We start from the raw sequence: 27,898 nt of genomic DNA on the forward strand, positions 1-27,898 counted from the left end.
AGATTGTATTGTCCTTGAAAAGTCTATTCTAATGATCTTTCGGTGTGTTCAGTCTATCGTCATCCTGCTATTCAGTCCAATGGTGGTCAGGCCTGGTCTTTAGCCTAAACCCTCCTCGCGTTAGCCGAAGCTAATGATGATGTGTCATTCTTCCCCCCCCCCCCCCTCTCCGTGATGAGAGGAGAGAGTCTCTTGGTCTCTTCCCTCCTGTGGGATTAGTTTCTTTGGTCTGCCTCACACCCGGAAACACTGTTCGACTTATAGATCTTCATCATAGCAACGACGGCCCCGCCCCTCTCCTGGTTGTCATGCGACGCGCTGTCATGACAACTGCTAATAACCTTTCACACATTTCAAAACGTTTCATCACTGTTTCATTAAGATGAACCTCTCTCCGCCCTGCTCTCTGGGCCCACACTCGCTTTTATCAATGTGTTCTTACAAGGAATGTCAACATTCGGCCCTGCTCAGTGTGGTGCTCACAATCACCCTGCTCTACTGAACCACCGTCTCCTGCTTCCACCGTCAGCTTGCACTTCGACCTCTCTGGCACCGTTACATGCTACCATCTCCCCCAATCTATACATCACATACATTGAATAAACCCCGTTTTCCTTTGATTCTTAATCAACCTTCAGAATCAACAGACTACTTTGTTTTTCAATTAATTATACCCAAAAATAGACTCATAACAATTAGGGCCCCTCCGTCTGCTGTTTGCCTTATTGTTTTTCCATTACACGCATCACACCTAAACCAGAAAGGACAAACAACGGTCAGGGAGGAGAGAGAGAGAGAGAAAGAGAAAGACACAGATTCGCAAATTTCCAGACAACACACCTAAACCCTTTGGGCCCCCCTACTTAGGTACACCCCACGTCAAATCAGAGCGCTCCCTTCCCTCTTACAGTACACCTCCCATCTTGGGCCGGTCCTGTCTTCTAGGGCAAGGGCCCCTTTCAGTGACGGCTCCTTTCCTGAGCTGGTCCCCGTTCCAGGGCGCGGTCCCCTAGGCAAAAATGTCTCCCCTGGTCTGCTACTGCTCAGTGTCTCTGGCTGTCCTCTCCACATCTGCTCTCCCACCGCCGCCGTCTCCTCCCTCTTGTTGTAGATGATCTGTGTACCAGGCTGCGGTGCCTGGCCCCTGCTGCTCCCTCCTCCTCCAGTCTGTCTCCTGGTCGTCTCCACCGCTGTCGGTGTCTCCCCCCGCTGAAAGCAGAAACACAACACCAGCAGTCGTCTGTACATTCGACTTCCCTTGTTTTGCTATTAGTCTACCACCTTCTCCACACCCATATCTGTCCCTGTTTGTCGTCTTCCGTCGTGACACCAGCAGCTAACCGATTCCCACTTCCGTCGCCCTATCTCTTCATCCCAGTTTGACCCCCAGTGCACGCCAGTTCTTCTGGTGACGTGTCGTCTGAAGACTCTACCTGCTCTACTGAACCACCGTCTCCTGATTCCACCGTCAGCATGCACTTCGACCTCTCTGGCACCGCTACATGCTACCATCTCCCCCCAATCTATACATCACATACATTGAATAAACTCCGTTTTCTCTCATTGAGGACCCCATGTGTCTTGCGTTTCGGCTGTGAAAGACTGGGGAAGGAGCTGGTAGTATGGCCATGACCCCGCTTATATGTGAGCGGATGTGGGCGTGGTCAGGCAGGTGTGGTGCGTGCACGTGGTTGAACGTTTTCATGATAGCATATGATTAAAGGGACAGTTCCAATAGAGCAGAGCGCTCGCCATATTCATATAACTAGGGTTATAGGATAACCTTTGTTATGGGTGTCAACTACTGTACCATTCACGGTAGCTAATGTTACCACAGCAACCCACGCAGATAGGTTGGTGATGTCTGGACAGACAAATCCGATCTGATCACTTCCAAATAAACAGTACTTACAGTTAAATATCTGATTTCAGAAACAAATCAGATTTGCCTGCAGTCTGAAAAAAGCCCATGTGCTACAATATAAATAGCATATTTATAAAATATTTTAATATAACATGATGTTAATGTCTTTGTGTAGATGTCCCTTTGAAATGTACGATCATGCACAATTCAAGCTAACACAACATTGAAACATTTCATGTCTATGAAAAAATATATATTTCCCCCTTGCCTACCATGATACGTCCCCCATGGTATTTTAAATAAATAATCCATAATCTAGTCATAAACCAAAGTATAACCTAAACTAAAAACTAAACATGGAATTGGAGACACCTTTCAAGCTCAGATTGATTGACAGAGTTCTTGATAGAAGTAATGCTATGCGATTGTGAAACATGAGTATCGACATATTTTGTAGCTTAAACTCCCACATTGTGAATTCAACGGCCATACAGTGAAAGTCAATATATGAGGAATTGGAGCGTGAAAGAGGGCTTCTCGGCATTAAATCACTTTTTGTTTCAATTCCACGCTAAGTGGGCCGTCTGTGTAATCCTCAATGTGCTGCACCACAATAACTCATGCAATATGTATGAGGTATTTTTGTTTCGCCTGTCAATAGAGCTCCATGCTGGCAGCAGAGCAATGGGAGCTTAGCAATGAGGTTAAGAAGAGACGCCTAGCTGGATTGTCTGTGTGCGTTTTGCTTGTGTGCACAGTGCACACGCAGCGGCTTGTGTTACTTTTGATGTACTAAGGGGATGTGTGTGTCGGGAGTTGTGTTTGTATGTTTTATCTGTCTGATCTGTGTGTGTGTGTGTGTGTGTGTGTGTGTGTGTGTGTGTGTGTGTGTGTGTGTGTGTGTGTGTGTGTGTGTGTGTGTGTGTGTGTGTGTGTGTGTGTGTGTGTGTGTGTGTGTGTGTGTGTGTGTGTGTGTGTGTGTGTGTGTGTGTGCGTGCGTGCGTGCGTGCGTGCGTGCGTGCGTGCGTGTGTAACGGGGAAGCCCGTGGGTATGTCCACAGTCACAGAAACAGGTGTGTTGACGAGTGACTGTGGCAGTGCGGGCTGGTAAATTAAACTCACTTCCCCATAACAGGGTTAACAGACGCATAGGTACGGTAGTTAGGAGTGAATTCACTTCTTAGTGCAGCGGCCTGTGTCGTCGCCCGCGGACGCGGGAGCCCCCTGTTCGACTCCCCCTCGGGACATTCACATTTAACATCAAACACAACGCAGACCAGTATGATCCGTCACACGTGCGTGCGTGTGTGTGTACAAAATGTAAACAGTACATAATACAAAATTAAACACCAGAGTAAAAATAAAAAAACGTTTAAAATAATTTTAAAAGATCAGCTAAAACAGTTACAGGTAGGGATGTCCGATATTATCGGCCTACCGATATTATCGGCCGATGTCGGCATTAAAATGTGATATCGGAAAATATCGGTATCGGTTTTCCAATTTTTTTATTTAATTTTTTATTTTTTTTACATTTCTATAACCTTTATTTACCCAGGCAAGCAAGTAAGAACAAATTCTGATTTTATTTATTGTCAAAAGTATGCATAATGTGTTAATTCCACAGCAAGAGATATGTAATGTTAATTACCTGAAATTATTCCGTTTTTGGGGGGGGGGGGGGGGGGGGGGGGGGGAACCCTGCATATATCGGTATCGGTTGATATCGGTTGATATCGGTATCGGAAATTAAGAGTTGGACAATATCGGTATCGGTAAAAAAGCCAATATCGAGCATCCCTAGTTACAGGTAGTCACACAATGGTCTGAAATCATACGTTTAAACATACCGAGGCAAGGGAGAACCTCCAATTTCAGAGAGAGTTGAAGGACACTCCATGAGTTCGAGGCATCAAAGGAGAAAGCTGACTTCCCTCGATCAGAACAAACTTGAGGCACCCTAAGAACCATCCAGTCATTCGATCGAGTTGAATAGGTTCCAATATTCCAATCTAACAGTGAAGAGATATAAACAGGTTGTTTACCAATAAGGGCTTTCAAAATAAATAAATACCAGTGTTTGTTGCGCCTTTCTGTAAGAGAAGGCCAACCCACCCTATCATACAGGACACAATGGTGAGTATCATATCTGTCACCAACTCTGAGCTGAGTGAATCCAGAGGTTTAAGAGTTGATGCCGCAGCATGCCTATAAATTACATCACCATAATCCAAAACTGATAAGAAGACTGAGTCAACAATTATTTTTCTACTAAATAGAGGAAAATTGGATCTGTTTCTGTACAGGAAACCAATTTTCTGTTGCAGTTTAGAGGCAAGATTGTCCACATGGAACTTAAATGTAAATTTCTCGTCAAGCCACAGGCCAAGATATTTATACTCAGTGATACATAACATGCAACATGCATGAGATGAACACATGTGTCAGTGGTCCTCAAAGTGGGGTCCGGGGACCCCCAGGGGTCCTCGAGGGGGTTCCAAGGATGCTCAGCAATTCATTTTCCTCCTTTTCTTCCAAATTAATACAGTGAGAGAGTGTATAACCATTCTGCTCTCTCCTCTGTTATCTCTCCACCTACAGTACAGACAGTTGTGGAATTCTGGATTAAATCATTATGTAACAATTTGGTCACATGGGGCCAGGGGTCCATGACCAATTACGTATTGGGGCCCTTGACTATGAAATGGTTTGAGAAGCACTGGGCTGTGTTATACAGGTGTGTGAAGCACTGGGCTGTGTTATACAGGTGTGTGAAGCACTGGGCTGTGTTATACAGGTGTGTGAAGCACTGGGCTGTGTTATACAGGTGTGTGAAGCACTGGGCTGTGTTATACAGGTGTGTGAAGCACTGGGCTGTGTTATACAGGTGTGTGAAGCACTGGGCTGTGTTATACAGGTGTGTGAAGCACTGGGCTGTGTTATACAGGTGTGTGAAGCACTGGGCTGTGTTATGCAGGTGTGTGAAGCACTGGGCTGTGTTATACAGGTGTGTGAAGCACTGGGCTGTGTTATGCAGGTGTGTTGACAAAATGCAATCTTGATTTGTGACATTTGAGTTATTAGCACTCAATATCCTATGACAACCATCCTCATGGTTGGTCTCCATTCATACATTAAACATTGACATGTGTATTTGGGAGCTTCTAATTCAAAACTGTCTTGAGTAAAATTACAACCTAAAAGTAAATTCATGTGGAATAGCCCTTTATAGATGGCACTTAGAAATATAATAAATAAATAAATAATATATATTGTTAATGATGGTATAGTAAAACCCCATACCTTTGCATGCGGGCAGCGATGGCCTAAAGGTTAGAGAAGCGTGGCCTGTGATCGAAAGGTTGCCGGTTTGAACCCTCCGGGAAAATTCTGGACGGGGACGTGAATGAATAAAACTCCCGTCCCTCAATACCAACAGCTGAGGCACCCTCGAGCAAGGCACATAACACCCAACTGCTCCAGTGGAGTTGCTCAGTAGCCAACAGTAGGGCGTTGCTGAAAAAGAGCATCCGTGCTCAGCGAACCTACCCTGGGTAAATAAAGGTTAACATTTTATTATTATTATTTCTTTTTAAATGGATCCATGACAGTATCCCTTCATATTCCGTATACCTCCCAGCCCTAATCTTCCCATCCCTAGTGATGCGGTATCATGCAGGCTGTTTTCTGAGAGACAGGAAGACATTTGTGCTTTAAAAGAGGCGAGATGAGGCGATGATGGAGTGTGTGTTCTGCAGCCCCGGCCGCAGGGCTCGTCGTGAGTGGGCGAGCAGCATCAGGCCCTATTACTATCTTCTGGGCTGATGGGCCCACGACCACTTGCAGTGAGGACATGGCCGCACACAGAACACTCACTCTCACTCTGTCAGCTGTCCGCTCACACATGCGCACACATGTCACGACTCTAAGGAGACGCGCTCGCTCTCTCTCTCTCTCTCTCTCTCTCTCTCTCTCTCTCTCTCTCTCTCTCTCTCTCTCTCTCTCAGCACAGATGCACAGAAGCGCATGCACACACAGTCACACAGACACAGACACACACACACACACACACACACACACACACACACACACACACACACACACACACACACACACACACCACTACTAAGACATTCTCATGCTCTCACATGCACACATACCCACACTCTCCCCGCACATATTGCTCCACAGTTGGTAATAATGGCCAAGCCATGTCTGTCTTCCTATGACTATATCTCCCACAGAGGTGGCTTCCATCACATTATTGACTGAATCAAACGTTACACATTTCCAATACCTCATCTATCTGGATGCAGATTCAATCACACACATTCAAGCACACTTTCAGCCACCACACGCTGCTGCTCTCTTTATAGAACTGCCAAAAGCTTTTGATACAGTTGATCATCACCTGCTCTTAAAAAGGTTATCTAGTAGTGGCATGGATTAGTGTTGTATGTGTTTCAGGATTATCTATCTTCTAGATGTCAGTGTGTGAAATTGGGTCCTGCTCCATATGAATTCTTGTCCATAACTAAATGTGTGCTGCAAGGGTCCTGTCCTTTTTACTATTTATATGAATGATTATTGTTTCTTCTTTGAATGACTGTCATGAAAATTTGTATGCAGACGATACTATTGTGTACTGTATCGCTGACACTGTTCAGTTGGCCACTGTCTATCATTCTGCCCTCACATTTATTACTGGTGACAAATATGATACTCACCATTGTGTCTTTTATGAAAAGGTTGGATGGCCTTCTCTGGTTGAAAGGCGTAACTATCATTGGTATGTGTTTATATTTAACCTCTTACCACTCCTGCAAACTTTGCATAAAATGCCTGTTGATTGCATATCCAAAGTAATTTGAAAGCTTTTCTTGAACCATTTATAGCACATTGGTGGCATTTCTTGAAAGGAAACATTCCGATTTATATTCTCGGTGCATTTTATACAGTAGATATGTGTAACCTTAACATGTAACGTATATGATCAATGTGATGTGAGGAATGTGCTGGCCTGTATTTTTGTTTTTTTGTTTATTTAATTTAATTAAAAAAAAAATCAGGTTGGTTTTCCTATCCTTTTAGTTTTGTATCACATAATGAAAAATGAAAATGCAATTAAAAAGTTTAAATCCAAAAAAAAAAAAAGGGAAACATTCTGCATTTTCTTCCACAAGAGGAATAATTACTCTTGTGCTAATGTAATGGAGTTACAGAGGTTTGAACACACTGAAATATATAAATTCTTTTACTTAGAATTATTTTGCAAACAGATGCCTCTTACAGGTTCTGAGAGGTCTACCCAATATTAAGGTATAGGCTATCGTCATGGATCCATCATCATCATCATCATCAAACCTTTATTTGAATAGGCAGGTTAATTAAGTTCTTATTTTCAATAACGGCCTATTTGGGGGTAAAAAGCCCCCTAGGGGAAAGGGGATGTGGGATAAAATAAAATAAATAAAAATAAAACACAAAGGAACATTATTAAAAAGGCAGGACATACATACAGAGCAACAACTGAACTGAACAACAACTGATGGACAACAGAACAATAGTGGCAGCATGGTGTTAGCACATGGAGAAACATCCATGCTGAGGTATGGGTATTTACTATACCGTCATTACCCATGTATAGAAATCCTGCAGTATTTATGTATTTATAAAAGTCTGCATTCCATGTTGGCAAACCCTCCATTATTAGCTGCTGAATCATCCTGCACCCTCTCCTATGAGGTGCCTATAGCTGTCAGCACCCCAGCTCGCCTCTACAGGAAATCTGAAGCGATAACTTCAAATGCCTACTGCAGGGCTGTACAGTGCGACATATATGAAAAAATCAAGTCTGTGCGATGAATGAATTTACTGCGTAGCACCCGTGCGATAGCCTGACAGCCTGTGTGTGAAATTTCTTTTTGCATGTGAAGTGAATCGATGGGCCTGGGCCACGCTATTCTACTTGGTAGTTGTAGTCTATCATGCGATTAAAGACCATGTCCACATCTGCGTAGAGAGTCCATACATCCAACACCAAATCTCATCATTCCTAGCGAACAATCGAAACGAAACTCCGTGAAGTTAAGATGAAAATTAACGATTGATTTAGCACGTATACAGTACGTGTGTGTGTGTAAATGGTAAATGGCTGCATTTATATAGCGCTTTTATTCAAAGCGCTTTACAATTTGTTCCTCACATTTTACCCATTAACTCACACATTCACACACCGATGGCAGAGGCAACCATGCAAGGTGCCAACCTGCTCATCGGGAGCAATTAGGGGTTAAGTCTCTTGCTCAAGGACACTTCGACACGCTTCCCGGGAGGAGCGGGAATCGAACCGGGAACCTCCAGATTACCAGACGGCTCTACCTCCTGAGCCACTGTATATCGCATTTATTTATTTATGGAGCATTTATTTATCCACTCTGGTTGGATGGTGTATTGTACTTGTGCTGTATAATAACAATACATTTGAATCTACTCTCATTCACTAAGATCAGTCGCAAATGCTTCCACGCTACCTGTTGAATGGATCAGCATGGTGCAGTGCAATGCCGAACCTCTGCTGTTTTGCATACTGCCCTCGCCGTTTTGCACACGCCTCATTTGCCTTATAAGGAGCTGGCGGGGCGTGTCTGTCTGCAAATTCAATGAACGACAATGCGCATTTCAGTTTAAGAATGAGTGACGTATTTCATTCATGGGAACCTGTTACGATGGAGGTAGGTAGAATACAGTTTTGCATAAAGGGAAAGGAATGGAGGAGGCAGAGACGAGGATTGAAGCTTGGAGAGGGAGTTTACTGTAGAATCCAGTGCAATACAAAGAACATACAGAAACTAACTTAACAACCTACTCAACAAGACAACAAACACTAACACTTACTATAGGATGACAGCACAATACGACGAGGACAGGAAACGGGGAAGGAGACAGGAGGAATGTCGCCACAAGGAAGGGAGGACAGACAGACACCTAAATACCCCGACTAATTAACAAATCAAGAACACCTGGTCAACACAGAATCACAACACAACGACAATAAAGCAATGACAAACTAAACAACAACTAGACACTACGGCAATGACACACAACAACACAATAAGGGGGTGACATCACACATAGACAGGAGTGGCCCAAGATAATAAACAATTAGACACTAATTCTATTATTTGGAACCAGAGCAAAATGGCCGCCTGTACCAACAGGCTAGTCTGGCCACTAGAGGGTAGGAGACCAATGTTAGGCAGAGAGCCAATGTTGGGTGGAGGGCATTGCCCACTGTTAGGTGGAGGGCACTGCCCAATGTTACCATCCTGCTCAGTCCAGCCAGGACCGGGCCTAGGATCGTGACAGGAACCCAGCTGCGAAGATTTTGGCCATATACGGAGACCGTTTCACATGTTCAGGAATCCGGAGGAGGATTTTCGTAAATCTGTTGGTATGAAATTTTTACCAAGATATTTACAAAGGTACTTATGAACACGTTCGAGAATGAGGACCATTGTTAATAAGAATTTGTTCTTGATTGACCTGCCTGATTAAATGAATAAAATGTAAAATAATTGTGAATGTATATTTGTACTGCTTACAAACTATGGAAAACACAATTTGAATTTGATTGGTTATGGTTGGATAAAGACAGATATTTCCCATGCGCCTGTTTATATATGCTATAATATGCCCTGGAGACAGATTGAGAACAACATGCCTTAACATTGTGGCAAATGTGAATGTTCACTGTTTCATTTTTGCTCCCTCTCAGCTCTCATATGGACAGTTTGTCCCATTTCGTCTCTATGACATTTTGGCAAAATACCACATTAAGAAGACACCCTGTCAGAACTAATTAGTATGATGAAAAATATGCTCATGAATGATTTTCATTGCATCCAGAAGCAGAGGAGCCTTGAAGGTTTTCTAAAGCCGTTAGGAAGTGGACCTGGATCTTCCAGTGTTTGCCCGGGTGATTATGCCCCATCATTAGTCATCACAGCTCTATTCATTTCATACCAAGCTCAGAGCAGCCTCTCTCCCCTTCCACACTGGAAGAGAAACCCTGCCAGACCAAGCTCAGAAAAAAAATAAAACAGCAAGCGTGATGTGGGAGCTCCCGTTCCCAATGCAAACAAAGAAGAAGAACTAGTTCTAAAGAAAGGTGCTTCGTCCATCACCTGGATGTGGTCTGGGTTTAAAATGTCGGACCTTGAGCTGAAAACTATTATCTGCAAGCAATGTCGAGCAAGAGTTGTTGCCAGATGCGCGCAGATACAAGCTGTCCCTCCACAGGTGGTAAATGAAAAACCACAACACAGACATCGCTATCTGAGGAATTTTTCAATGGCCATCCGTATGACAAAAAAAGCAAGCGGGGGAAGGACATTAGAAATTCCATAATGGAGTACCTATGTAAGGACATGGTGCCTATACAAACAGTTGAGTGAACAAGGTTTAATAGATATGTGTGAACCGGAAAGATGATTTAGCAGCACATGTGTGAGTAAAGATTACATCCTACAAGCTGACAGTTCAATGACCTAAACTAACGTTTAGCTGCTAATGTCAACTAAGCTGGTCCCAAAACGGTTAAGCTACATGTAATCCTGGGGCTGCTCATAGCAGAGCAATTCTTTGGGCAAAGTTTTTTTTCTTTTTCCTTTTTGCAAGATAGTTAGCAGAGATAGTTACGATATACTCCAGTTCAAACAGTGAGGGATGGGAGAGGCTGAGTCCGAGACCATTTCTCTATCTCCGTCTGTCTGTCTGTCTGTCTGTCTGTCTGTCTGTCTGTCTGTCTGTCTGTCTGTCTGTCTGTCTGTCTGTCTGTCTGTCTGTCTGTCTGTCTGTCTGTCTGTCTGTCTTGTCTGTCTGTCTGTCTCTCTCTCTCTCTCTCTCTCCTCTCTCTCTCTCTCTCTGTACGTTCAATGATTTTAAGTTCATTTAAGCTCAGAGCAGCCTCTCTCCCCTTCCACACTGGAAGAGAAACCCTGTCATACCAAGCTCAGAGCGGTGTCTCCCCCTAACATTACCTCACTGGAAGATAAAACCGTGTCTCGTGCACGATGATGTCATCTACATGCACACTGTGGAGACACACACACACACGCACACACACACACACACACACACACACACACAAACAAGCATGCCTGCTCACAAGCTGCCAGGCGACATCCTCTCTGACAAACCCTCTAGTGTGTGTGTATGTGTGTGTGTGTGTTTGAGTGTGTGTATGTGTGTTTTTACGTGTGTGTGTGTGTGTGTGTGTGTGTGTACTGTATGTATGTATGTATATACAGTATGTGTTTACGTGTGTGTGTTTGTGTATGTGTGTGTGTGTGTATTTACTGTATGTATATACAGTATGTGTTTATGTGTGTATGCGTGTGTCAGGGCTCTAGACTAATACCGTCCCGTCATCCCAGGGACAATAAAATATGTATTTGGGATGAACAGAAATCCTCCCCGGGACACAGTCGGGACGAAGGGGATTTTCTTTTTTCACTTGGAAAATGTCAACTGAGCCGACTGTCAGTGCGCATATCACTGTCACTGGCAAACGGTGCGCATCTTCCGAGTGCTCGCTTTGTTGACAGTGGCACGAGACCACTGCACGAGACCCATGAAAATATCTGAATTTTTTAAAGAATGTTTAATAAAGGTTCCCGCCGTACCGGCCATCCTCTCAGTCAAGGGAGCACTCGCAAACATGCTGTGCTATTTGAAGAGGATAACGTTAAACACAGCAGTGTTTGTAGACAGACACTTAGTCCGCTGCGCTACCCGGCCGCCCTCATCAACAGTATTCTAATACACATCTCACTACATCCTGCGCAGGTATAATCGCGGAACGCAAAGTGCTATGACGTGCGCAAGCGTGCGTGACGGCCCATAATGAGGGCTGCCGAACGTTTTAGGATACACATCTCACTACATCCTGCACAGGTATATAGTCGCGGGGGCCACGTCTGGCCTCAATACGTTGAATCTGGGACTACAAGGTCGGGACACGGACCTGTTTGGACTCACAGCTAAAATGGAGAGCTGGATTAAAAAAAACTCAGTTTGTGGCACTCCAGGATAATCAACAGAGATTTTGGGGTGTTTACTCTGCTTGATGGCTTTTTGGAGGAACAGAATGTAGCACAAAATGATTTGAAGCCCATCATCTGTAGCCACATAGAAGGGCTTTGGACAAATGGATCCAAGATCCGTTCATTACGCAGGACGCAACAGGCTGCCAGACACAGACACTGTCTGAGCAGGAGGCGTGCATTGATCTTTCTTGTGACGAGCTACTGAAAGTCAAGTTCACTGGACAGGCCCTCGCAAAGTTCTGGATATGAGTCCAGAATGAGTACCCAGTGCTGTGTAATGCTGCGCTGAGAAAGCTTGTCCCCTTTGCACAACACAGCCACGTATCATGGAACTATGTTCAAATGTACAAGCACACCCTTCCCATTAAGTCTCGTTTTTGTTTATTATTGAAAAGCGCATGTGAACGCATTTTCTTCTTTTTTTTTATGTTCTGGCAACATATTTTGGCTAAATACGCCTTGTTTTATAAATGCGTATACAGAAAAAAATCTGTTGCTTTTGTTGATAATATTCATTAATTTCATTGATAACATTGTGCTGTAATTTCATTTTTGAATAAATATGCATGATCAAGTTCAACAACGTCTGCTTTTATTTTGATATTCTTTATTACCACATTGAAATGATGCAATACATTAAGGTCGCTTTCACACAGGGGCTGTTTGGTCCGGACTTTCGGACCAGAATTCGATAGTCCGGTTTTTCGGGTTTGTGTGAATGCGTGTCGAACTCTGTTCGCGGACCAAACAGGCGAACTCTGGTCCGCCTGAAAACGTCGGTCTCGGTTCGGCTTCATCGGACCAAACGCGAACCAAATATAGGAAGTGATTATTATTACCACTGCTCGCAGCACTCACTGCAAAACAAGCACACTGCATCTAATCTATCTATCTATCTATCTATCTATCTATCTATCTATCTATCTATCTATCTATCTATCTATCTATCTATCTATCTATCTATCTATCTATCTATCTATCTATCTATCTATCTATCTATCTATCTATCTATCTATATATCTAACTGTGCATCTTGGGAAGAAGGAAGAAAAAACGCTGCTTATTATTATTACCGAGGCGCACGGCATTGGATCAATGGATCAATGCCACGTCAATACTATTATTACCTTACCACTGCTCGCAGCATTCATTCACTGCAAAACAAGCTCACTGCATCTATCTCTCTCTCTATCTATCTATCTATCTATCTATCTATCTATCTATCTATCTATCTATCTATCTATCTATCTATCTATCTATCTATCTATCTATCTATCTATCTATCTATCTATCTATCTATCTATCTATCTATATATCTATCTATCTATCTATCTATCTATCTATCTATCTATCTATCTATCTATCTATATAAATATATCTATATATCTGTGCATCTTGGGAAGAAGGAAGAAAAAACGCGGCTTATTATATTATTAATAAAACAGCTACTTGTGTGGGCACTCATAAAAACACCGTGGTCTACAAGTTGTTTAGCGAGAGGATGGTGGTAATGTGCTTCAATAGAACAATGGATCAATGCCATGTCAAAACTCGCCTCCGCTGGGACTCGCAGTCCACACACTGTCAGACACACACACGGGCTCGCAGCCACACACACATTTCCACTGTCCAATAGACAAGCGCCCTTTTCGACCGCGTGACATTGTTCAGAAGGTTCAGTCCGCCTCACAGGCGAACCAAATGAAGAATGCAACAATGTTGCAACTTCACCCCCAGAACCGCACAGAGTCCACCAAAACTATATGTGAAAGCGACCTAAGTGTGGGGTCGCCAAAAATAATCCTAAATAAAATGGGGTTGTGGTAGAAAAAAGTTTAAGAACCGCTGCCTTACAGTATCCATGAAATTGGACACTTTGACTCCCTTAGATATGTCAGATGATTTTGGTACTTTTCACTACATGTTTTATTACTTCATAAACTATTGTGACGAGCCTGGTGGTGTTCAGACTCGTCACAGTTCAAAAACAAACAAATTCAATTGTCCACACAAGTGCAATGTCAATCAATAAGAATATCTATTGAATACAGGCAGAATATAGTCCGATGGGCAAATAGAATGGTTGTAATACAGTCCGATGTCCAAAACACAAAACAGGCTCTCGTACAGAAAAAGGATTGTTCAATAGTCAGAGTAGTCGTCCGGTCCAGGGTCAGTACACAAGGGGGTTTCTCAGCCAGTCTAGGGTCCAGTACACAATGAACACCTTCTCGCCTTCACCTCTCCTCTCACTACTTCTCACCTCGCAAAACTCCATAAACAACTATCTCTCTCTCTCTCAATACTCACTCCTACCTCACCTGCTCTCAACTCAACTCTATCTGTCCTAGTGTATTATAGTGTCTGTGTCTGGTATGTGTGCGTGTGGGATGTGGGTGATCTAATGGTGCACAGGTGTGTTCTATCAGTACTAATCAGCTGCCTAATTGCTTCCACTCCTCCCGTGGCAGTAGTATCGCCCGTCCTTCACATAACCATGAGACGGGGGGTGATATCTGCCACACTATCCTATCTCAGTCCTTAAAATAATAGAGTTGCAAATATCCATAATAATCTACATTCACTAACACTAACAATATATATATATATATATATTAGTGCTGTCAAACGATTAAAATATTTAACTCGATTAATCGCATGATTGTCCATAGTTAACTCGCGATTAATCGCAAATTAATTGCATTTTTATTTTTTTTACCTTAAACAGATCTTTTTCAAGTTCCAAGTTTTAATACTCTTATTAACATGCGAGTCAACAAATGCTTGATTTATGCAGCCATTTAACACAAAAGGATGACCCTCATGCATTGCAAATTTGCATCAAATTCAAAACCGAGTGATGCACAAAATAACTTAAAAGAAAATAATAATTTAAAACAATGAATAAAGTGTGCATGAAATAATAGGGGAAAGAAAACGTTAGGAACTTGTTACATTCACACACACAAGGGCTGATTAATCACACACCCCCCTCTCTCCCTCACACACACACTCTCCCAGCTCTTTTTCTCTCTTGCCCCTTCCTCATCTCTCTCACCCCCCTCTCTCTCTATATCTCACACACACACACACACACACACACACACACACACACACACACACACACACACACACACACACACACACACACACACACACACACACACACACTTCAGAAACAAACATAGTATCAATGAGAGCATCAATAATACACCTGAGTGAAGTCTAGTAAAAATATTTTTTTTAAATTTTTTTAGTTAATCTTGAGTTAAAAAAATTAGTGGCATTAATAGAATCGGGAGTTAACGCGTTAATATCGCGTTAATATTGACAGCCTTAATATATATATATATATATATATATATATATATATAATATATATATATATTAAAAATGATTGTATCATGATGATTCTTGTGAAATCTTTCCACCTGGGAGCCTTTTGACTAAATCCATTTATTTTCTCTTTCTCTACAGAAACAAAGACTGAGGCAACTGAGACTGAGATTTGATGCTCTCTCTCTCATTCATCACTCTATCACACACTAAGGCCGTCCCCGAACCCTGTTTTTAGGGTTCGGAGTTCGCCAGTGTTTTTCGAACGGACGTTCGAACGTTCGTTTTTTTATTAATTCATTTTATCATTATAGATCCTACGGGGGGGCGGCATTGCATAGTCTATCGGTGAATTTCTTTTATTTACAGTGGTGGCTGTTCATGTAAACAAAGCACTCAGAAGAAAATAAAGGGGAAAGACGACCCGTATCGCGGTCCGACAGCAGTCAGACATAATATCATATATAACGCAGACTCACTTTTTGCCGCCGGCCCGGTAGAACATCGCCGTATGAATTGGAATAGCCGTCGCATGTCTCCCATAAGCTTTCTGGTCTGGCGGGCTTGAACTTTCCATAAATGTGTATCCAATCCATAAATCCATTTTGTTAGATCCAGTACTGACTGTCTGATGATGTCCAAAGCAATGAGGTCCACAATGGAGTCCAATAACTCCTTCTTTCTCTTCTCGCTCATTGGTTTATTATCAAATTGCAGTAGTGTCTGCGTGGTTGAGGAGGTGGGCCCGCCGTCCAGATCCAGTAAAATAATGAATTTGTTATTATTATTAGCCTATATAATTTTGTTCTTATTACATTTATTTGAGGCCAGGCCAACAGGGCATCGCGCAGCAGCCTGCACATGGGGAATGGCGAATGGCGATACTTCTAATTAGCGCCCAATACTTACATTTTTTAAATGAGCAGCCAGATTTCATGTGCCACCGTGGAATGCCAAGTGCTTGTCGCACATTTGACACACAGCCTTTCCTTTATCCTCCGCTAATTTAAAGTGTTTAGTTTCCACACAGGTGACTTCTTCCCACTTCTTGCCGTTACAGCTGCTATTAATAATTGAGCCGAGCGGTGACGCGCGCCTCCTCACCTCGACTCACGCGCCTCGTTTTTCTTTTCTTTTTTTTCTCGAAGGTTCGAACCCATTAATTACAATCCGAACGCCAGCGTAACGATCGAACGTTCGAACGTTCGGGCTCAGCCTTATCACACACACACAGTATTCCTCTCACAATAATATAAGAAAGGTGTACAAAATATTGTTATTGTATTGATTGTTTTGTTGTTACCTGTTGATTGTTAAAATAAATTATTATTTCAAATAAAAATACAATTATTTATTTCCTATTATCATTTGAATGGTGTTTTTTATGGCAATAACAACTATAGACGACAAAACCAAAGTAAAGCAACGACATTTAGATTTTTGGGACGGTTTACATTGACTTTGGGACGGTTACAATTCTATTTCGGGTTGGTTCTGGGACGGTGGTGAAATAAGTTAGTCTGGAGCCCTGGTGTGTGTGTGTGTGTGTGTGTTTGTGTATACGTGTTTGTTTTTGTGTATATATGGGTGTGTTTGTGTGTGTGTGTGTGTGTTTGTGTATATATGGGTGTGTTTGTGTGTGTGTGTGCTGAATGTGAGGGTGAGCATCTGTATGTAGCACGTTCGTTTACTCCCCTCCTCTTTCTCACTTTTTCTCCATCTGTCTTTTCGCTCCTTCTCTCTTTCATGATTATTAAGTGAATCATTTATGAACAGTTGGTCGGTGACCGAGACGCAGGGGAACAGAACATGAAGCAGCACCTGTGCATTTCGCCAACGGCACTGTGCTCCCCGCGTCTCATGGAGTTACATTTATTTATTACATTACATAATATACACCATATTATACACCATAATATACACCATACTATACACCATACTATACAACATACTACACAACATACTATACAACATACTATACACCATACTATACACCATACTATACACCATACTATACAACATACTACACAACATACTATACAACATACTATACACCATACTATACAACATACTACACAACATACTACACACCATACCACACAACATACTACACAACATACTATACACCATACTACACAACATACTACACAACATACTATATACACCATACTATACAACATACTACACAACATACTATACACCATACTATACAACATACTACACAACATACTACACAACATACTATACACCATACTACACAACATACTACACAACATACTACACAACATACTATATACACCATACTACACAACATACTATACACCATACTACACAACATACTACACAACATACTACACAACATACTATATACACCATACTACACAACATACTACACAACATACTATATACACCATACTACACAACATACTACACAACATACTACACACCATACTACACAACATACTACACAACATACTATACACCATACTATACAACATACTACACAACATACTATACACCATACTATACAACATACTACACAACATACTACACAACATACTATACACCATACTACACAACATACTACACAACATACTATACACCATACTATACAACATACTACACAACATAATACACGCCATACTATACACCATACTACACAACATACTATATACACCATACTACACAACATACTACACAACATAATACACGCCATACTATACACCATACTACACAACATACTATATACACCATACTACACAACATACTATACACCATACTACACAACATACTATATACACCATACTACACAACATACTATACACCATACTACACAACATACTATATACACCATACTACACAACATACTATCCACCATACTATACAACATGCTATACAACATACTACACAACATACTATATACACCATACTACACAACATACTATCCACCATACTATACAACATGCTATACAACATACTACACAACATACCATACACCATACTATACAACATACCATACACCATACCATAAAACATACTACTGTTACATCTTGGGGTATTGAACCCAATATGCAGATACAGAGCAAAGATAGACAGGTCTTGTTCAAACCCAGTTATTAATAGATAGGGTCTATAATAGAAGGGTCAGGTATTCAGTCAGGGGTCGATACACGGGGGGAGCACTCGTACAGTCCAGGGGCGTGCGCGGGGCAGGAGAGTCAGACAGGCAGTGGTCGATACACGGGTACGGAATAGTCAGCCAGACAGGGGTCAGAGCGGGTACAGGGTTGTCAGCCAGGCAGAGATCAAACCGGGTGCAGGTCCTCATACGTTCCGGGAAAAGGCAAGGAGAGTTGTCAGGCAGGCCGGGATCAGAGCACGTCTTGTCGAGAGCCAGAGAACAGGGTGAAGAGCCAGGAAGGACTGCGGGGAAGGATGAGAACAAGGGTTAGACACGGTCGAAGCACAATGGGCTAGAGAACAATACGAGAGAGAGCAGAATAACACGACTAACTGGGAAATACGAAGTTACGATCTGGCAGCCTCATGACATCTCGGGCGGGGTTATATTACTGACGTAATTGGCCCACAAACGCCAATCAGCTGCTCCGCTGGCAGCGGCACACCTGCACTCTCCACCTGACTTAACGAGAGAGAGAGAGAGAAGCCAGGTAACAACCGTGACAACTACAAAACATACTACACAACATACTGTAAACCGTAATGTACACCATACTATACAACATACTATACAACACCGGATACGAAGGTTATCCTATAACCCTAGTTACATGAGTTCTTGTGAGCGTTCTGCTCTACTGGACAACTCAACATACCTACTGTATTTACTGAAAGCTTTTTGCCACATGCATCCCATTTCCGGTTATGTATATAAGCGTGGGGCATGGCCGTACTCATCCTTCCCGAGTCTTGACCTTCATCCGGAAGACAGTCAGGGGTCCTCAGCGCGTGAGAGCAGAACGCTCACAAGAACTCATGTAACTAGGGTTATAGGATAACCTTCATTACATTTCGTTCTTGCTTGCGTTCTTCTCTGCTGGACAACAGGAGCGGAGTAGGACGCGAAGGGCCCGGTAAATGTACCCTCTGAGGTCCCCTTTACAACCATCAGAACACTGGGGAGGGTCTTGGCCCCCACACCCGTCCTAGTGAGGGGTGGGGGGACAGAACACAGACTGTGCGAAAAAAAGGTGACAGCACCCAAAAAACGCACAAGGTGAGTAGACCGGGGGGGGGGGGGGGGGGGGGAAGGGCCCGTCTACCCCACCGCGCATTCAGCTCGCTACAAGGGGAACATACGCGAAGCATATGTTCGTGTTACCGTTTCCACACCTCGTGGGGTCGGGCCGTTGAACCCCGACTCTGCCCGCGAGGCATCTCGTGGGGTCGGGGTCCCGAACCCTGACCCCGCCAGTGAACTGACTCTGCCATGAACCCTGACTCGGAGGACCTGACTCGGAGGACCTACTAACACAATTGGCAGTGTTAGCGGGTGGGAAGCCGGCGGGGTATGTGTCCTGGTCGTAAACTGCGATTCCTACTGGTCGGTCGGGGCGCCTGTTCAGCAGGGAGGGGATCTGGGGGAAATAGCATGAACCGCTGCACGCGTTACATTCCCCCAGTGAGAGTCCTCGCTGTCAGGTGAAAAGAAGTGGCTGGTTGACTCTACATGTACCTGTAAATGTCCAAACCCAACCCCCTCCAATGTACAGTAGCCGCGGCCCCGATAACAGCGCTAGGCTAGTGAAACCTGTGAACGGTGTTGGGTGAATTTCGATAAGAAACAACCCCAACCCATCGTCTCTCCCCCCTATTCGGGTAAACCGGAGGGAGACCGGTCCTCGCAAGGATCCTCGACGCGGGATTCATACACAGAGCTTGGGAAGAGACCACCCGTCATTACCTCCACTCTCACGAGAGGGGAAGACGCCAGTTTATCCCGCAGAGACCTCATTTGACAACGTGAGTTGGGTTCTGAACTACACAGTCCCCAATTCACGGGCATACCCCTCGGGCCAATTAAAAACTAGAACCCTGTGACGTCGTTATGGCAGGGGATGGAGGGAAGGGGACCCACTGACTGTTTAGGCTCGGTCCCCATCGCCCATCACCTCCTGCCGCGGGACACACCGCATCATGTGGGGGTCCCCAGGGCTTTAAAACACTCTGAGGAGGAGGCTCTGAAACTCTCTGAGGAGGAGGCTCTGAAACTCTCTGAGGAGGCTCCCCGCGCTCACCGAATGAAAGATGAGGGAAGGATGAGTACGGCCATGCCCCACGTTATATACATATACATAACCGGAAATGGGCGTGGCCGGGTAAATGAAGGTGCATGTGGCAAAAAGCTTTCAGTAAATACAGTAGGTATGATGAGTTGTCCAGCAGAGCAGAACGCAAGCAAGAACGAAATGTAACTAGGGAGGCACCGGTACCATTTCTACCCCCGCCGGCACCATTAACCCAATACTAAACCTTCAGTACCGGACAGTTACCAAGTACGGATCCCATCCGTTGCTTTTACTGAACCGTATAGAATGCATCCGCGCTATCGGATTACCCCCCCAGCTCCCATCCTTTCACTCACCCCCCTGCCTCTCCCATGACACCCCCTGCCTCTCCACCTATCCCTCTCTCTCTGCTCTGCACTGGCAGTCGAGTGTGTCACAGGGTTTGCGAGCGCACACCTCATCTTACATGACACGCTGTCTGTTGGGAGGAGAACGCAGACTCCTTTTATTTACACACTCCACTGCACACATCTGTATGCACGCCCACAACACACACACGCGCAGTCGCGCACACATACAAATACACACCTGAGACACCTACGAATGTGCTGTATATTCATGGAGGGGTGTGGAGTTATACATACAAAGAAACAAATTGCTCCCTGTGGATTGCAGGGGGATCAGTGTCTTGTGTGTCATGGCTGTTCTACCAGAGCCTTCTCCAGGGTCAGCTACCATGCTCTGGAACTCCCTCCCTCAGTGCATTAGGGATTCAGACCCCTTCAAGACCTGTCTCTTCCTCACTGTTTTCTCTTAGCCCCCCCCCCCCGCATCCATCCTTGTGTGTTTGTGTAAAGCTTACCTGTTGTTTGTCTCACTACCACAACCCTTAGTGTAAAGCAACATTACATTCTAGAAAAGCACTATATACATATATATTAGTAGTAGTAGTAGTAGTAGTAGTAGTAGTAGTAGTAGTAGTAGTAGTAGTAGTAGTAGTAGTAGTAGTAGTAGTAGTATTATAGTTTTTCATGAACTTGTATATAATGTCTTGGAAGCCATACACTAATATGAACTAGATATTAGTTCATAGATATTAGATCAGTGGTTCTGAAACACTATCATGTTGTCCCAGACACCCACATTTATGGGTATTAGAAAGGATTCTTTCACAGGGAATCCTACATGAGAAGATTTAGGCTGTTATTAGCATTGTATCTTTTATTGGACTAACTTGAATTAAATAATAGTGACATTAAAAGATTTCTCGTTTTGCTGGGGACCCCATGGAACTCCCCCAAGGACTCCATGGGGGTCCCAGAACCCCACTTTGAGAACCGCCAGTGTTGTAGTCGAAGTCGACCCCAGTCGAGGCCATGACAAGACCCAAGACTCACTCAAGATTGAGTCCAGATCAAGACCAGCAGGGGTCAAGTACAAGACCCAAGACTCACTCAAAAAACAAAAAGGTTTTAATCCACACCACAACATGCAAAAAAAAATTTAACCATCCACAGCAGAATATAAAAGTCGCCATGTATTTCAACTGCTTGATTCTTCTCTCAGACCTACGCAGTATTTTACATAATATGAGATATTTAAGAAAATGTAGTAGACATGACATTTAGATCATGTAGACCATTAAAGATATTGTCTGTCTCCCATGGCAGACACCTTGCAAGTCTGTATGATATTGTCTTTGGTGGTGTACTTTTTCTCCTCCTTTTTTCTGTGATTTTTCTCCCCATCCCAATTTACCTCTCGTGCCAATTCTCCCTCCCCTGTCCTGATCGTTGCTCGCATATGCCCCCCACTGGCCGGTTGTAGGGAGGATAGAAGCCTTGCATCACATGTCCCCTCCGATACATGTGGAGGCAGCCTGTCACATCTTTTCACCTGCCAGCGCGGACTCTCATTTGGCGAGGAGTAACGTGTGGGAGGCTCACACTGCCCCCGCCATTTTTCCTGACTTTGCTGTGCAGGCGCCCCAACCGACCTGTAGGAGTCGCTGTTCACAACGACCAGACTACCACCCTTCGACTTCCCACCCTGTTAACTCTGCCAAATGAGTTAGTATGACGGCCGGCCCAAGCCGGTGCAACCTTCAGGTCATAAGACACTCTTCTCTAACCTTTAGGCCACTGCTGCCCCCAGGTTGTTGTTGTTGTTGTTGTTGTTGTTGTTGTTGTTGTTGTTGTTGTTGTACTGTGGAATCTGATGCACTTTAATCAACAGTCTTTAATCTGTGTCCTTCTGTGCAGGTATGATTTGGACTGCAAAAGCGACAACCTGTCTAAACATGTAAGTGTCTTGTTCTCTCCGTCCCCCATAGCTGCTCTGCAATCAGTGACACATCAGTGGAAATATGTTGCTCCCAAGTTGGTCCTCATCAGCGTGATGCGATAGGGGCTTGATGCGATAGGGGCTTGATACGATAGGGGCGTGATACGATAGGGGCTTGATACGATAGGGGCTTGATGCGATAGGGGCTTGATACGATAGGGGCTTGATGCGATAGGGGCTTGATGCGATAGGGGCGTGATACGATAGGGGCTTGACTTGCTGTGCATCTGCTCGACTTAGGTCTGAGCGGAAGAGGAGAAAAACCTTGAGCAAAAGCAACCATGCTGGCATTTAAAACCTCTGTCCTCCACGGCACTTGTAGACTAATCAACCAGTTGATTTAATCGATAAAGCTGTAACGTTTGAGTTTTTCCACATGCAGAAATGCAGACGGATCTCCTTAAATCTAGTGCTCATCAGCAGAGATGTGCATATATTTTTTCAGGAAATAACTTAGCATGGAAACAACCATAGAAATCGACTGATGGAGTAACAAAGCCTTGCCCGACTATATGACCGAATCGACTGATTCATTGACTAATGGAGTAACAAAGCCTTGCTCGACTTACTACAGTATACGAGCAAATTGACTCATTCATTAACCAATAAAGTAACAGAGCATTCATCTCAGGGAACATAAACTGTACAGGCTGTGATATGAAGCTATAGTTGTAAAGAGCCAGGGACCAGCGGCCACTCCCCACGCTTTCTCCCAGCATCTCTCACATGACGCTCCGAACAGAGCTGTGCCACTGGCACAAGGCCAGGTGATGTAAAGCCCAGACAGGCACACACCCAGACAGCTAACTGCTAGGGCAGAGTGACCGCCTCATGTCCCCGGCAGCCCAGCCTGTGTGTGTGTGTGTGTCTGTCTGCCTGGATCTGCCCCGGCTGTCTTCTCCTCAGTCACAGTCTCCTTGGTCCTGCTCTAGCTCAGTACAGGCTCTGTTCCAACAGCCCCAGCCTGACCTCCAGTTCCCCTTCGTTGGCCAGGCTCCATCTCTCATCTGATGCTCACTCCTCACCTCAGACGTCACTGACCCAGCAGCACCCACTGCCTCAACTAACAGTCTCATCCCAAGCCCCCCAACCCTACCCCTGTCCCCAGCCTCAGCACCGACAACACCAGCCTCATCCCTCAGTCCTGTTCCCGACTAAAGGTCTCATCCTTCAGCCCTATTCCCGGCTAAAGGTCTCATCGTTCAGCCCTAATCCCGGCTAAAAGCCTCATCCTTCAGCCCTATTCATCTGCGAAAGGCCTCATCTCTCAGCCCTATTCCTATCTAAAAGCCTCATCCCTCAGCCCTATTCCTATCTAAAAGCCTCATCTCTCAGCCCTATTCCAGGCCTCATCCCTCAGCCCTATTCCTATCTAAAAGCCTCATCTCTCAGCCCTATTCCTATCTAAAGGCCTCATCCCTCAGCCCTATTCCTATCTAAAGGCCTCATCCCTCAGCCCTATTCCTATCTAAAGGCCTCATCCCTCAGCCCTATTCCTATCTAAAGGCCTCATCCCTCAGCCCTATCGCCACTCAAGTTTCAAGTTTCTTTAATAGTTGTCATACAGAAGTACAGAATACTTTTGTACAAAATGCTTCTTACTGTTGCGCTCCAGAGACTGTGCATGACAAGATAAGTATGAAATAAAAACATAGTAAAAATTAGAAGAAAAAAAAAAAGAGGTCACAGTGTTCAGTTTAGACATATGTACAATGTTCGTAGACGTAGTTACCATACAATATACAATACTGTGCAGTGTACTAATATACAATACTATATAGTGCAAGGCATAAATGGACAAGGTGCAGTTTAGGTACAATTCACAGTAGGTGTACGAGTTGTAGTGCAAATCCTTTATCAATAAATATAAAGTGTAAGTGTGTTTGTGTGATCTAAAGTGTGGAGAGTGGGTGCTGCAGTGTGTTGTTTGTTTGAGTGAGTGTGTGTGTGCGTGTGGGTGTGTGTGCTGTGTGCATTTGATGGTTGTTGCATAGTGATTATTGTTCGTTTAGCGATTATTGTTCGTTTAGCAGCCTGATGGCCTGGGGATAGAAGCTCCTTCTGAGTCTTTCTGTGCTCGCCATAAGACTCCGGTATCGCTTGCCTGACGGCAGCAGTTCAAAGAGGCAGTTGTTCGGGTGGCTCGAGTCCTTAATAATTCTCTTAGCCTTCCCCTTGCACCGCTTGTTGTAAATGTTCTGGAGGGTGGGAAGCCCCCCTCTAATTGTGCGTTCGGCTGAACGTGTCACTCTTTGTAGTCTGCTACGGTCTTGTGCAGTGCTATTCCCAAACCAGGAGGTGATGTTGCCGGTCAGGATGCTCTCTATTGTACATGAGTAGAAGTTCCTAAGGATCTTCTGACTGACTTGGAACTTCCTTAGGCGCCTGAGGAAGTAGAGGCGTTGTCGTGCCTTCTTCACAACACTGTCAATGTGTGTGGTCCATGTCAAGTCCTCGGATATGTGGGCTCCGAGGTACTTGAAACTGTTCACTCTCTCAACTGGTGCCCCGTCGATGCTGAGGGGGCTGTAGTCCTTGACCCCCGACCTCCTGAAGTCCACAATCATCTCTTTTGTTTTGCTGACGTTCAGGGAGAGGCAGTTCTCCTGACACCACTGTGACAGGTTCTCTACCTCTTCCAGGTAGGCCCTTTCGTCGTTGGCAGAGATCAGGCCCACCACTACTGTGTCATCAGCAAATTTGATGATGGTGTTGTTGTTCCGCTGTGCTACGCAGTCATGTGTGTACAGGGAGTAGAGGAGGGGGCTCAGAACACAGCCCTGGGGGGCCCCTATGTTGAGCGTGATGGATGAGGAGGTGCAGTTGCCGGCTCTTACCACCTGGGGTCTGCCCGTCAGGAAGTCCAGGACCCACTGGCACAGGTCATAGTTCAAGCCCAGGTCCCTGAGCTTGGCTATGAGTTTGGAGGGGACTATGGTATTGAATGCTGAGCTGTAGTCGATGAACAGCATTCTCACATAGTTCCCCTTCCTCTTGTCCAGATGTGATGCTGCTGTGTGCAGCACATGGGCTATGGCGTCCTCCGTGGACCTGTTGGGGCGATATGCAAATTGCAGAGGGTCCAGGTTGATGGGGAGGGAGGAACAGATGTAGCCCTTCACTAGCTTCTCAAAGCACTTCATGGCTATGGAGGTGAGGGCTACAGGGCGGTAGTCGTTGAGGCAAGCGGGCGTAGATTTTTTGGGTACAGGGATGATGGTGGACTTCTTCAGACAGGTGGGGATGACGGCCTGTTCCAAGGACAGGTTGAAGATGTCAGTGAATACCGGGGCCAGTTGGTCGGCACAGACTTTTAGGACGCGGCCGGGGATGCCGTCCGGTCCTGCTGCCTTCCTGATATCCACTTTTTTAAAGATCCGTCTCACCTCATGCTCTGTTACCCTGAACACTGAGTCTCCATCAGCAGACCCCCCCCCCCCCATTGCCGTGGTTTGTAGGCTGGTGTTGTTATTCACAGCCTCAAACCTCGCATAGAAGGAGTTGAGATAATTTGCTAAGGAGATGTCACTGTTCAGTTTGAGGGGGGTTCCTTTGTAGTCTGTCATTGTTCTGAGGCCCTGCCACATGCCTCTAGAGTCAGCCTGTTCAAACTGAAGTTCAACTTTATCCCTGTAACGCCGTTTTGCCTCTATTACTGCTCTCCTGACGTTGTATCTTGCCATCTTGTGTTCTTCCATGTTGCCTGTCACCAGCCCGGTGTTGTATGCTGATGTGCGCACTTTCAGAGCCTCACGGACGGATTTGTCTACCCAGGGCTTTTGGTTTGGGTAGATATTAATTTTGGTGGTGGGGATTATTACTTCTACCTGAGTACAGACATAGTCAATCACCGTTTCGGTGTATTCGTTAATATTGGCTGTGTTATCACGGAGTACACTCCATTCTGTGCTTCCCAGCACTGCTTGGAGTGACTCTACTGACGTCACGGTCCAACGTTTAACCTCTCGCGAGACCACCGGCGTTCGCTTGAGACACTGTTTGTACTTAGGCAAAAGAAAAATTGCAACGTGATCGCTTTTACCGAATGGACTAAGAGCCTGTGACTTGTACCCATTCTTAAATTGCGAGTATACATGGTCTAATATGTTCTCGCCTCTGGTGGGACAGGTCACATGCTGATAGAAATTCGGCAGCACCTTTTTAAGACGCGCGCTGTTGAAATCCCCCAAGACCAAAATGGCCGCGTCAACGTTAGCTGCCTGGAGTTTGTTTACCTCGTCGTGAAGTTTTGAAAGTGCGACCTCAGTGTTCGCGTGTGGTGGAATGTACACTCCGATGAGGATGATGGACGTTAACTCTCTTGGGAGGAAGAAGGGTCGACATTTTATCGTGATAAACTCCAGGTCTGGGGAACAGTGGTTAGACATTTCCTTTGTGTTGCCTAAATCGCACCACTCCTTGTTTATCATGAAGGCGATGCCGCCTCCTTTCTTCTTTAGTGACTCTAATGCCGTCCGGTCTTTTCGTAGAACGAAGAAATGGTCTGCCGGTTCTATTGCATGATTCGGGACATCTGGACTCAGCCAAGTTCTGTGAAACAGAGGACGTTACAATCCCGAATGTCCCTCTGGAATTGGATCCTTGCTCTGATGTCGTCCAATTGTTTCCTATCGATTGCACATTGGCCAACAATATGCTGGGCAATGTGGTTCTGTGTCGTTTGGACCTCAGTCTGTTCCGGACCCCGGCTCTCTTTCCTAGGATCTCGGTGGGCCATTTCTGCTGTTCAGCGATCCGATCCAGAGAGCAATCCAAACGGTAAGTTTTTCTTAATCCAATGTCAATGATTGACTGACGGTCATACACATATAATGCACCAACAGTTGGTGCAAATAAAACTCCTAATACTATAAAAATTAACAAAATAAAGCACAGTCTCGTCGGAGCGATCAGAAAGGCAGCCATCACAGCAGCGCCAGACTAGCTCTGGTTCCGTCTGCAGCACACAGGCTCCACAACCCCCCATCCTCCTTGTT

At 44.7% G+C, this 27,898-nt stretch overlaps 1 protein-coding gene across 1 annotated transcript in view; it reads left to right on the forward strand.

The window, feature by feature from the left end:
• The window catches only part of LOC311244879 (copine-8-like), a gene marked incomplete at its 3' end in the record, with an annotated part of 270,083 nt that overhangs the window by 133,140 nt on the left and 109,045 nt on the right, over nt 1-27,898 (forward strand). The window contains exon 5 of the mRNA XM_084334565.1: nt 22,820-22,859. Within this exon, the coding sequence (XP_084190691.1) occupies nt 22,820-22,859 (40 nt within the window). The remainder of the gene's footprint in view (nt 1-22,819; nt 22,860-27,898) is intronic.

This window comes from Notolepis coatsorum, assembly GCF_963971535.1.
Source record: "Notolepis coatsorum genome assembly, chromosome: 18".
In the NCBI taxonomy this organism is placed as follows: domain Eukaryota; kingdom Metazoa; phylum Chordata; class Actinopteri; order Aulopiformes; family Paralepididae; genus Notolepis; species Notolepis coatsorum.